Source organism: Dermacentor silvarum, chromosome 2, assembly GCF_013339745.2.
Source record: "Dermacentor silvarum isolate Dsil-2018 chromosome 2, BIME_Dsil_1.4, whole genome shotgun sequence".
Lineage (NCBI taxonomy): Eukaryota > Metazoa > Arthropoda > Arachnida > Ixodida > Ixodidae > Dermacentor > Dermacentor silvarum.
In genome coordinates this window covers 131,960,110-131,973,618 of record NC_051155.1, presented here as the reverse complement: position 1 = coordinate 131,973,618, position 13,509 = coordinate 131,960,110, and the positions used below count along the sequence as shown (strand labels likewise).

At 49.6% G+C, this 13,509-nt stretch overlaps 1 protein-coding gene across 1 annotated transcript in view; it reads left to right on the top strand.

The window, feature by feature from the left end:
* Nucleotides 1-13,256: 13,256 nt before the first annotated feature.
* The window catches only part of LOC119441782 (unconventional myosin-Id), a 52,871-nt gene continuing 52,618 nt past the window's right edge, over nucleotides 13,257-13,509 (top strand). Inside the window, exon 1 of the mRNA XM_037706397.2 lies at nucleotides 13,257-13,502. Coding sequence (XP_037562325.1) covers nucleotides 13,286-13,502 — 217 coding nt within the window. The 5' untranslated portion in view covers nucleotides 13,257-13,285. The remainder of the gene's footprint in view (nucleotides 13,503-13,509) is intronic.

The window sequence follows — 13,509 nt, the reverse complement described above, 5'->3', positions numbered from 1 at the left end:
ATTCCATCTTACATAGGCGTACTGTGGGGGGTGTGTCGCATTTCGCGGCCGTGAGAGAGACGACAGCGATGTTAATCGTTTATCTCCGGAATTCCTTTGAGCGTTTCACGTCAGAAGCGATTGATAGCGGCTTCGGACCGGGGCTCTTCGCGAGGCTTTATCGTTTCCTGTTTGTGTGTCATCGGCAGCCGACGCAGTTCGCTGCTTCAGAGAGAGATAGAGAGAGCTCTTCATTTAAAAGCAGAGAGGTTTGCTGACATAAAAGTATTCGCCTACACGCTACTACGCAGAAAGGTGGCGGGGGCAGGTCCCTAGAAGGAGGAGGGCAGAAGAAAGTGACAAAAGAAAAGAAAGAAAACTTGGTACCTTGATACCACTTAATTTTTAGTCTAACATGTCATCTTGACTTTTCTGCCGGCTTTTTATACGATGTACAGTCGCGTGCAATGCAATATGACCTGCAACACACTTGCCCGTGGTCGAAGGGTCTCCAGACTGCACGGCTGCGCTGACATTCGAAATATTGGTACTTTGTCTAGGTCTGCAATTTTTCGTATGTCGGCGCAGCCGTGCTGTTTTGCAGCCCCCTTCGACTACGGGCAACTGTGTTGTAGGTCATATTGCACGCGACGTACAGCCAATTAATTCGAGGTAATCAAACAAGAAAACCGAGTGCTTGACGTTGCATTCATGGAGAGTGCCGGGGAACCTAACATGCGCCTGGGTCTCAAACCGTCATAACATGTTCGATCGATTCCATATAGAGGCGCACTTGTCGTAATAGCGGCTTGTATATTTTGGCCAAGGCGTTGGTATATAGAAGGCATTTTGTGTACGCCACGTTAAGTCGTGGCCGAGTGGCTTCGCAATCTCACGCCGCTGTCGGGGTTTGCGAGTTTGTATGAAACTCTGAATGATGCCAATGAATTACACTCCCGTGTAAAGGGAAGGGACGTGGGAGAAGAAAACAAAACGAAGCAGCCCAGCCCAAAGAAAGCTAATTTCCTTTGGGCTGCGAGGGCTGGAAGGATACCGGCGTATACGCGGCCTCTGCCTAAGTGGCTTGCGTTTATTTGCTCTCCTTGTATCGCGCATTTCGTTGATAAAGGCGTATCGCGCCATATGTATGCGTATATGCATGCATGCGACGCTCACTCGTGCAGGCCTTGCTTGTATACTTTATAGCACACACTCCGCTGAAAAACGACAGCCGGCGGCACGACCCCTTCATAAAGTGATACGAATATACAGCAGTCGACTTACGTTCTTCTTTTTGGTTTCTTCGCATAATAGCGTTATAGTGGAAGAGACAGCCGTCCCTTGTGTGGAGCGGCTCAATGCCGCCAGCGTGAGCGCCCGCCGCAGACGTTCCTCGCCCGTTAATTTCCGGTCCTTATTGGCGTGGGCACTTAGATATACGTGAGGCTATAGGCGCGGCCAAGCAATCGTCGTACATCATCGTCAACAATGAGCGTGATAACGACGCTTTAATGACGCGGAGCCATTGAAAGAAATAAGGATCATACGCTGCGACGAGTGTGAGCGTGTATGGAGTGGCGAGAAGAGTGCACCTGTGCCGGCGCTTTCAAGATTTCGCTATGAAAACGTTCGATGTATCCGCAGAGCTTCATAGACTTTCCATTTATTTTACTCCACTCAGCTTTTCCTTGCTTTTTTTTTTTCTTGCTTTTTTTTTTTTCCTGTGAAGTGAGTGTTCAATTCTCGTGTGTATGTACTCAGTTATCGATAGAATTGCGTTGTCAGCTTTAACTTAGTTTGTCAAATAGTAATGGATGGGGTTTTTATGTCCAAAAGTAACCTATGGGCTGCAATATAGTTCTTTTTTTTTAGCTGCATCAAAAAACATTGTTTATTTACCTGCGACAGATAGCACAATTCTAACCCTTGAGTTATATTAATCGATGAAGTGCCCAATAATTCTAGGAGAAATCAAAGTGCCTAATTTAGTAATTAACATAATTACACTAATGAACGTCTTAATTACTTCACTGCACATATTTCAACCTACAATTTCTAACTAGTGAGTGTGCAAGGCGTATCCACCCGGAACGAATTCTAAGGATGGCACCAGTTTCGACATATGCGGCGTCAAACGTAAGAATGCACTGCATCACTTACCTTTAAAAAGAAAAACGCATTATGCATTGAAGCACAAAAGTAACTTGAACGCTAGCGCATTTCGTTGGACACCTTGAAAATTAATATCTCGAAACTTGTGTAGCCCTGAGCATTCGTTCCAAGTGGATACGTACGCCTTGCACACTCACTAGCTACAATTCGTAGATTGAAATATGTGCCGCAATGTAATTAATTAAAACGTAAATTAGTGCATTCGTGTTAAATATTCAATTAAGTATTTGATTTTTCTTAGAAGTAATGGCCGACTCGTCGAGTAATTTAGTTACAGGGTTAGAATTACACTATCTGCCACAGACAATGTTTAAAAACTTGGTGCAAAGAAAAGAAAACCACATACGCGTATATAACACACACAGGGAAGGTGGATGAGCCAGCGCCGTACATTAGGAAATAACTTGTCGGTTGTGAATGATGCTACGGCAGGGTTTAGCCTGACGTAACGTGCTCAGAGATGCCATGTACCCCGTTTATTCGCATGCGGTAACCAGTTCGTAGCTCTTGGTCACCTCCATGGGTGTCGTAAAAAAGTAAATGACGGGCGAGAGGGGATGTGTTGTAACGATGGAGCTGGGAGGCAATGGTCACTTTCCAGCCAGTATAGCGTTATGACCAGCGTCTGCAGCGGTAACCATTTTGATAACGGCCGGGCGACCGAACCTCCCCCCTCTGAACGCCGCCTCCGCCGTCCTCACTCGATCACGTACACTTATCGCACAATGCTATAAAGCCTATAGCCACTTGGAAGTTGCACAGGTGAATAAGTGCGTTTGGCCGCGGCGCACGTTTAGAAAATCGTGATTTTACAACGCGCCTGCCTCGATCGTCTGCACGCGCGGGCAAACGAAACGGAAGCGTGGCTGCCCGTTGTTTTTGTTTCGTATTCTGCTTTCTGTCGTTTTGCTTTTATTGCGTGTGGCGCCTAGCTGCGCAATTTGGCTTGCCGAATGATGGTGACACACATTCGCAAAGCGTGCCGCGGTAACGACAGCCAGCACTTACGCAGGATGTGCAGCGATTTCAACTGCGTGTGGTTCGTGGGTTGCGCGACCTTGAGCGGGCGCCTTCTTCGAACCAAGATGGCGTCGCCGGAAGGTTTCTTTCATGTCTATATGGTTTCTTTGTAAAATGTTCCGAGGCAGGTAGCATTTGTCTGGGCTGTTTAGTTTGATCATCGGTTGCTGGCAGCGATAAATGACAATTAATCGTCATGTGGCAGCACCACACCAACCGACATATGGGAAACAAGTGGTGATCGTGTTTGGTAATCGTAAAAGTGGTAATCGTATATAATCAGTTCACTTAATCATGAACGTGATTATACCGCTGTCGAAAACTTAAAGCAAGCAACGAAGCTACGTTTGTTAACTGCAGTAATATAGCCAGGGGCGGATCCAGGTTTTTTCTGAGGGGGGGGTCAGCTTCTGTCGAATATGATGATGATGATAGTAACCTTTTTTTATTTACCGAAATTCACTGTTTCTGTTGAGGATAAATCCGCCCCTTATACGGCTAGTGCAACACCTATTGCCAAGCTGGGGCCGTATTCGGTTTCGCCGAACTTATAGGAAAAGGACGCTGCGCAACGCAGCCACGTGTATGGCGGCTGTACGTGCCTGGCAATATAGCTGTCTGTATTGTTCCTTATAATTAAATTTGGGATGGTTTGTTGCCGATTCGTTATAAGTGAGTAAACACGTGTCCGTCTTTGGAATTCTGTTGGGACACCTTAATTTCCTTAAGAAGCTTCATTTGAGTTCGGCTGAGACACCTTCGTTTGCTTTGGAGGACTAACGCTTCCACTCCAACGTGCCAACCACTACGTTGGTTGTCTACGATATGCGAACACCGCGTATCACCTACACGAAGAACGATGTGGCGTAGTAGCCAAAAGCACGAGCCAGCGTCTTCTGCTTCATGCTTTGTTTCCCATGGGACGTCATCCTTTTACATAAAGCGCACATCTGCTTCTTTTTTTTTTTTTTTTTTAACCACGCGACGGCGTCCTGGGCCCGCACGCTTGCGTTGGCCGCTCACGTCACGTTCCCCCACTGCGCAGCCGCAGCTCGAGGCTTCGCCCGCTCCGCGAGAACGCCCAGTCAGACAAACTGATCGGGTGGGTTTGGACCTCCTATGCTTATTGTACGACAATATACCACTGCGAAGAGATAATGAAAAACTTATATAGAGTCCGAACGGTACTGTGCTTGTACTGGATGTTGTCAGCGTGTAACTGTGATCAGAATGAGCGGTACAGTTATAAAAGTTGCCTATGCATAGTTCTTAGTTTAGTTGTTAGTTGTTAATATTGTCGCATATATTTATATAGGCACACTTCTGCAAGAGATCGTTTTCATTAAGCAGGTTGGTCGCGGAACCACCTTATTAGCAGTGAAACTGAAAGCTGCATACTCCTCCCGAAGAACACATTAGTTGTAAGAGTGCGGGGAGAGTTACTCCTTGGAATAAGTCGGACACAACGCTCAACTCTTAAAAATAAAAAAGCGCACAGCCTTAATATTTTATTACGGTTTATGACGAATAATGAAAGCAACGCGGGAATAAAACAAACTATAACAAAAAATTACTTCGGCATTTGTGCACTGTTTGCTCCCTCACAATCCTTCAGTTCCCTGAAAATACACGCAGGGCAACATCGTGAGGAAATGAGTGCACCTCGCTTCGTTTATATTTAATTGACAACGGCTCGTCTCACATTTGATGTACGGGCTGGGTAGTTCCTTCATTTTTGTAGAAAAGCACGATACAATTTATATGGTACATATAGATTGCGTAACATGGTATGAAGTATCTTGGTGTAAATCTGGCTAGAATTCACGTGAAGCAAAAAAAAAATCATGAGCCATTCCACTCTGTGAAGGTGGATGACGAGTGAAGCTATTTAGCACAAGGCACAGAGGCCTCCCCATTACTACGACAGAAGAGAAGGGAAATTCAAAATGGAGATTGGTAACTTGTATTTCTGTTTTATATATATATATATATATATATATATATATATATATATTGTAACGCCTTGGTTGAGGCGAAAGGAAGAAGAGGAGGACGACGAATCCTATGGTGTGCGGAGCTCGAGAACAGGGTAAAGATGGTCGCTTCTCCTTTTCGCAGAAGTCAAATACAGAAGCATGTCTTTCCAATAGCTCAACCAATCTTTGTCGCTCGTGTGACCGTAGGTTCTTACTAACCATCTTCAGAATCTGCGACTCGTAGGAGCAACTGCATTCGTCTACGGCCAAGCGTTTTTGATCGTCGTCATCAACGGCAGCGATAGAATTTCCGTTGGCACCATCAAAGATGGCGAGCTTCATTCCTCGAGGAAGTATAACAGGCACTGGCGAACAGTTAAGTGCCCACAAAGACGTGACTCGGTTGTTAATCGACACAATACAGCGAGGCACTAAGATGTCTTTCTTAGCACACTGATCGGTGAGAGGTTGAACGATGGCATCAAAGGGAGATACGGCAGAGACGGAAGCGAACACGGCAACTGACCGCATGCACCATGGTGGCACTGTCAGTTCATCGGAAACAACCAGTGTGTCTTCCGCGGGTGGCAGCTCGTCACAGAGGGCAGGAACAACTTCACTGCTGACTGAAAGTTCGCCGGTGCCACAGTCGACGAAAGCGCCACACTCTTGCAGAAAGTCAATACCGAGAATAACGTCGTGCGTACACCGCTGCAGAACCAGGAATTCAGTTGGGAACACCTTTCCGGCCAACAAGACGTGAACGACGCAAACTCCCAGAGGATGAAGTATTTCTCCGCCGACACCACGAAATCTTGTAGATTGGTGCCAAGAAAACATAACTTTTTGGCCAATGCGATCTTTGAAGGAACGACTCATAACAGAAATGGTTGCACCAGTGTCCACTAAAGCCGTTGCACATACTCCATCTATATATATATATATATATATATATATATATATATATATATATACATTCGCGGGGACTTACTTTAAGCAAAAGGAAACTCCTAAATCAAAGAGCGTCGTTATACGTTTTTTTTTTTTTTTTTTTTTTTTTTTTTTTTTTTTTTTTTTTGTACGCATATTTACCTTTGCTGGTGTCAGTGCCTTGAAACGAACCCTTGGACACAGGAGAAAAAATTACGAGGGATCCAAAATTACGAGTTGCACCCATAATGATCTGGAATGAAGCTCTGCGCCCATGCGCCGAGGTATACAACGCGCGCGAGGGTGCTGCCGCCATTTCCAGAACGTTCTACGCGCGCCGCCGCTGACATTTCGCTCCTTCTCCCCAGCGCTGCTGCTGCTATTTCTGCAGTTGCCCTCAACGTCCCTACTGCGCTGCTGCTGCTATTTCTCTCCTCCTTCCCAACGCCGCCGTTGCCCTTTCCGTCGAAGTCCTGCCACGCCACCGCTGACATTTCCCTCATCCTCCTCAGCGCCGACGAACGCGCGAGTAGTGGCACGAGCGCGAGCTCTCACTTTTTCTATACCTCACAGCCACCTTGAAACATCAAGATTTAAAGCAAAAATTTAAGGCTTTCGCTTTAAAAATGTCGATATCCTTTTCTGTGACATTGTAGCACCAAATTAAGTGCAATCGCTACGCGGCATTGAAGAGCAGACAGACGAACTGCGAAGGACATATTAAGTTGATCTATTTACTGTTTAAGTTGACCAAGATTAGACTGTCCACTGGGGTACTCTGACAGGAGACAACATAAATCTCAAAGAAAGACGAGGTGGTCTCAGTTTGGTCCGGCTACAGTGTACTAGACGGTTTTGTAGTGTGGTCAGAGGAGGGCGCGGGCTGATGTATTGCATGTTGCCGCCAGGAGGAGGCGCGGCAAGACGTTCTTCCTGAAGCTTCTCCTCGTAAGCCACTGCAGACGGTGACGTTCGTCCTCGGACTCATTGTCTTTCTACGCATTCTCCTCTTTTGTACGGTACAGCTTGCGCTGTCTGTGTTCGCGTTGTCTGTATTCACGTTGCAGATGTCAACTCCTCTCCGCTTTGTTAGCTTTTTTTCTCCGGTGTGAACGCGTTACGCCGCACCCCTGGCTTAGGTAACGGTAAGAGGCAACCGATGATACCCCGATGACAGAGGCGCGAAGGCGCTCGCGCGGACATCGGCCCATGTTCGCGAGATGCCGCCAGGCACGGCCGCGCCAGGAGGTCCAAGTGCTCATGAGAAAAAAAAGAAAATGTCACAGTTTCGCCCTAAGGGCGAAGCAATGAATGCGATAGCAACACAGCAATGTCATACGAAGTAAGGTGAGCGGCTTTGGTAGCAATATGAATTGTAGTAAACATGAGCTGATTAAGTAAGCAGGTGTGCTGCGGCGTAAGTAGACCGACATGAAGAGAGACTCGATGACCACGAGAAGGCGCGTGTGAAACGGTGGTGTTGATGAGAAGCGCTTCCCGTGGGCAGCGCGTGCGAAGGGACACACCTGTAGCGCTCCACTGCCGATCCGGGCAGCATTGCGTGTGTAGCGTGCGTTGGAAAATGTGGCCCGACTATTACGAACTGAATGAACAAGCGTGGTGTGAGCGCGCACAAACACGAAGAGATCACACTGAATGACAGCAGACAACGACTGTCAAAACGCTGGCAGCAAGCATACGCCGCAGCGGGCGAAGGTACGTGCGGTCTATCGCTTCAACGGAAACTGAGCGGCGAATGCACTTAAAGGTCAGAGAGAGAGAATAAACATCTTTAATGTATAAATGCAGCTTTGGAGAGGCGTCCTCATTCCAGGATGCCTTGAGCTCGGGCCGCGTCCTGGGCCCTCGCAATCAGCCGTTGCTGATCTTCGAGGTCGGAGCTGGCCAAGGCTCTCTCCCAAAGCTCGTTGGTGTGGTAGGGGTTCGGAGGATTGAGTGGTGCCTCTCTGCAGCCCCCTACTATGTGCCTGAGGGACCCGGGCTCTGCGCAGAAGCGGCATTGCGGAGAGAATTGTGTAGGGGCTATGAGGTGGTTTCTGGTTGGGTGGGGGAATGTGTTAACCTGTAGAGCTCGGAGGAATCGCTCCTGCTCTCTAGGTAGTGACTTGTGTGGGGGTGCATATGTTCTGCGGGTTAGCTTGTAGTGTTGTGTGATGTCTTGGTATGAGACTAGAGGGTGCATACGCTCCGGTTCAGATTCCTCGGCGTCGGCTCGGTGGGTCAAATCTCGAGCCACGTGGTTGGCGACCTCGTTGACAGGAATGCCGTGATGAGCTGGCGCCCAGATGATTATGACTGATCTGGTTGGCGGCTTTTGATTAATTATCTTGAGCGTAGTGGCATGAATTCGTCCGCTAGCGAAGTTGCGGCACGCCTGTTGGGAGTCGGTAACTATGATTTCAACCTGTGTTTGGGCGAGCGCGAGGGCTATGGCCGCTTCCTCGGCTTGGAGGGGATTGTATCCGGTGAGCGAAATGCTGCTCCGATGTTTTTTGTTGACGATTACGGTGGCTGTTGTGGCTGCGCGTCTGGGGTAAGACCCAGCATCCGTGTAGGCTGTAGAGGGCACAGTCCCGTATCGCTTGTGTATGGGGCTCTTGCGTTGCCCAGAGGGCGCTGCAAAAATGGTACTAAAAAGCGCCTTCAATCCGAAACTGGGTAGTACCAAGCTCGGTCGTCTGCTTCGGGAAGCGCGTTTACAATATGGACCCGCCACTTTCGGTTGTGTTGTACCACGGCTTGCAACGAATATCGGGCGCCGAAGATTTTTCCATGGGTGGCATGCTGCGTGAAGGCAAGAAATTATGCAACGCCGACTGCGTGTACGCCGTTCAAGAAATAAGCGGCGAAGTTTTAGCGCAGTGTCAATCGCAAGTGAAGCATGTCACGCACGTGCGAAGTTGAACTTCAGGTAAGGTTTCCACGCTGCTAGATTCAGGCGCACAAACGCGAGGAAATGCTTTCTATAAATGAATTCACAGCAGCGATAAGCAGACATGTGTACGGAACTGCTCGAGCGCACGACGGTACGCGCCGCGACTGTAGCGGTCTTTCAGCATGCCGCGGTGTACGAACTGCTCGAGCGCACGATCGTACGCGCCGCGACGGCAGCGGTCTTTCAGCATGCCGCGGTGTACGAACTGCTCGAGCGCACGATCGTACGCGCCGCGACGGCAGCGGTCTTTGAGCATGCCGCGGTGTACGAACTGCTCGAGCGCACGATCGTACGCGCCGCGACGGCAGCGGTCTTTCGACATGCAGCGAAACGGCGGGTCTCCTGCAATCTTTCTTGACTGCATGCCGCTAGACAATTAATTATGCCTGCGCTGTAGTAGCGGCCATCCGTCCCTTTAGCAATTGATAAATAACTGATGCAATGCATATAAGTTCGCAGTAACGTATGTACGTGCGAATCGCGCTACAGCGCGAGGTCGTTCGCTGCTCGCTTGATGTAGCTTTTAATGGCAGCGCTCGAACATCGATGTGCTGTAATCAATACTACGTTGCTGTGCTGCCTCAACGTGCTGGCTTGAGGTCAAGGATGAGCACATTCAACTCTCTAACCTGTGCTGCTCGTAGTGGAGTAGTGAATTGTCACCGAATCAGCCCGACCATTTGTGGTCATTTGCACACACCTGGTCACTTCACTACTTCGCACCGGTCGAATTGTTAATTGTCGCTGTGGCCGGGTCTCGAATCGTGAATCACCAGCCATACCCAGCGCGCCGAACTGCAGTTATCCAGCGCGCCCGACGCTCCACTTCGTGAGGCCTTGAAGGAAAACGGTAGAATCTGATGTTGGGATTCCGGCCTTGTTCATGGCAGCCCACGACGCAGCAGTAACGACGGTGACGCTTTTTCGAGGCTGAGCTAGGTCTCTCCGGATCGGCGTCGCCTATGTCTTCTGCTTCCAGCATTACGTCCCACGGCACACGGAGAGTCCGTTTTCGTATAACTATAGGCTGCGGCCAGCTCGCAGCCTGGTCGCCATGGTCTGTGAGAAGTGACGAGCCTTTTCGCACTGTAAACAGGGCAGAAAAAAGTGCGAATCTAGAAACGTGCTTCGCCACAGCCAGGGCTCAATACTATCCAAGCTGGTACTACCCAGATGACGTTTTTCGCCGCCACCAGGCGCCGCTACTATACCTCAAACTCCAGCGCAAGACGCCCATGGCCCGAGCCCGGGCCTCCTTGCGCTGTGCGTGGTGCACTGGGTGCATGTTGCGAGGTAGAGGAGGTACGGTGATGTTGCTCCGGATGGCATGGGGTAAGCTAACAGTCTGAGGCGGCGGATGGCTGAGAGGAGCAGATAGCCCCAGGCGTAAGAGGATGGACCTCCCCGCTTCCGTAACCGCCAACCTTGTTCGCTGGCTGGATAAATGTGCCTCGATCAGCTCCTCGGCCGTGTTGTGCACGCCTAGTCGTAGTAGGCGTTCTGTGGACGTACTGATCGGCAGGCCCATCGCCTGCTTATATGCCTTTCTGATCATTGTGTTGATTTTTGTGAATTCCGTTGCGTTCAGTAGTGCGTATGGAATAACGTAAGTTATTCGAGACACGACGAAGGCTTGGACAAGCCGAAGCGTGTCCGCCTCCCCCATGCCTCTTGTCTTGGTTGTTATTCGCCGGATCATGTGGGTAACTTGGGCTGTAGTATTCTTAAGAGCCGTGTGGAGATAAGAGACGGTGCGAGCGAGCGACGAGCGCGGTTGTTGGCAGAGAAGTGCGCCCCCCCCCCCCCCCTTGCTCCCTCCGGCGCTGGCTTCCTCCTTCCTTGCTTGCGCGTGGGAGATTGAGTGCGTTCGTTCTCCGTGATAGCGCGCGTCTCCGCACGCTTCCTCTCGGGCATACGGCGCGCGGCGAAGATTTTATCTATAGGGAACCTCACGGCGACGGCGATGGCGACGACGAAGGCGACGGCGACGCCGACGGCAGAAATCCGGTTCAAGTGTCCATATAATTGCTATCGCAATAAAATAACTATGACAACTTCGCGACACCGCACCCCTACGGAAAACAGCTAAGCTTGTGAGCGAGCTAGCTTTACTTCTACATAGCTGCTACCCCTGGTACTCGCGAAAAATACTTTTGAAGGATGCTAGTGGCCATATTATGACAGGGTGATGGCCCTGTCGCCATCACTCTATCAGCGAGGGGCGATGCAGAAATCTGAGAGGGGGGTCAGGACATCCGGACATCCCCCCTGGATCCGCGCCTGAATATAGCTCTGTTTGCCTGGTTGAGCTCTGCGCCATCAGGTGACGTCACCATTCCAGTCGCTCATGTTTACGTCCCCGCTCACCCGGCAATCCGCCCAAACCGCCCGCGTTTGCCGGAATTCAGGACATGCTAAAACTCTCTTGTAAGTCTAGTGATTCAGCAGTTCAAAACCGCCGCGAGCTGTCGGTTACCTGACAATAACTGGCTTCTCTGCAGAGACGCAAACGAGAACTGCTTGCGCGGTGCCCAGCCACCTGGTGGCGCAGAGCTCCACCAGACAAACACAGAACTAATATTGCAGTAACGAAGTGTATTCTACTTCGATGCTGGTGTAAATTTTTGGCAGAGACATAATAGTGTTGCTGCTGAAAATTTACACCACTAGCACTTGGTTAATGCAGTATTAGCTGTGTCTGTTTGAGCTCTGCACCACCAGGTGGTTGCACTGTGCTTACGTCTGCGCCTCCACTCATACGCTAAAACGGCCAGTCCGCTTGCATTTAGCGGAATACCGGACACGCTTAAATATTTAAGCGTGTCCGGTATTCCGCTAAATGCAAGCGGACTGGCCGTTTTACCGGAAGAGCAAACGTGAACAGCCTGCACGGTGCAGTTTACCGGAATACCGGACCCGCTAGAACTAGAAAATATCGGTATTCCGCTAAATGCAAGCGGACTGGCCGTTTTACCGGAAGAGCAAACGTGAACAGCCTGCACGGTGCAGTTTACCGGAATACCGGACCCGCTAGAACTAGAATATTTTCTAGTTCTAGCGGGTCCAACATTCCGGTAAACTGCACCGTGCATGCCGCTCACGTTTGCGCATCCGCTAATCCGGTAAAACGGCCAGTCCGCTTGTATTTACCGGAATATCGGACACGCTAAAATTCTAGCTTTAGCTGGTCCGATATTCCGGTAAACTGAACCGTGCAGGCCGTTCACGTTTGCGCATCCGCTCATCCGGTAAAACGCCCAGTCCGCTTGCGTTTACCGGATGCTGCGGTTTAACACGACGCTGCGGCAAACGTCAGTGCCGCCACCGTCTCGCGATAAGGCGACGCGTGACAGCTCAGCGGCAAAACTTCCACGATACTGCAGACGCAATCGGTAGGTTTCGCCGCTCGTGATTCGTTTACAAGAACACTAGTGATGACGATGATTATTTGTATCCCCTGTGAAACGGGGCAAGGACAAATAGTCCCATAGTCTGCTTGATTTAATCATCTGCTACATCTATCGCTATCTAGCTTTTTGCCTATCTGATCTCGATCTTAACTTTCGTATTTAAAACCTCTTTCATTATACATACTGTGCTATTAATTATCTACACTTGCAATGACTCCGGTTCTGTCAATCACTTCCCTGCTTTTTTCACAGAGGGAAACACCATCTGATGGTGTTGCAGGGAACCTAGCTTTGTGTCACCTGACAGAACTTCTCTCTCTCATTGGTGGCAGCACCTTCTGCTCGCACGACGATGTTGGCGCGCTGCGAAGGTCTGCGCGACGGATGGCGACAACGACGACGGCGAGAAACTAAAGAACAAAGCAAGGAAACCGAATGCTTTAAAATTAAATTGATCGTTACAAAAATGCACCTCTGTTCATGTTCTCGGCAATCGCTTGGCTTATCAGCCTTTCGTGAAGGTGCTGTGGCGGCACACTCACGCACGAAATGAAGTAAGACCTGCTACGCCACGTACTACTTGTGTGCGCACGCCGACTGCAAAGATGGAAAACGTTGATAGCTGCATTAAAGAAAACAGTCACCTTACCGATGTTTCTTTCCTTTTTTCTTTTTGCATTACTTTACCTTATGGTATCAAAAGATACATGATCGTAAAGCCCTGTTTCCCTTATGAAGTCCGGCAATGATGTAGTCCATGAATCTGCAGCTTTGTACTTGTTCTTCTTATCCTTCGCGAAGTGCTTGTGCGTCAAACTCATCAGTGCCCTTATTTGTCTCGCATGTGCAGGTTCAATGCAGGCCGCGTGTACACGTACATCGGGGAGGTGTGCGTCTCGGTCAACCCATACCGGACGCTCAACATCTACGGCCCTGACCAGGTGGCTGACTACAAGGGCCGCGAGATCTTTGAGCGGCCCCCGCATGTCTTTGCCATCGCAGACGCCGCTTACAAGGAGATGAAGCGCAAGGCCCGCGACACCTGCATTGTCATCTCTGGTGCGTC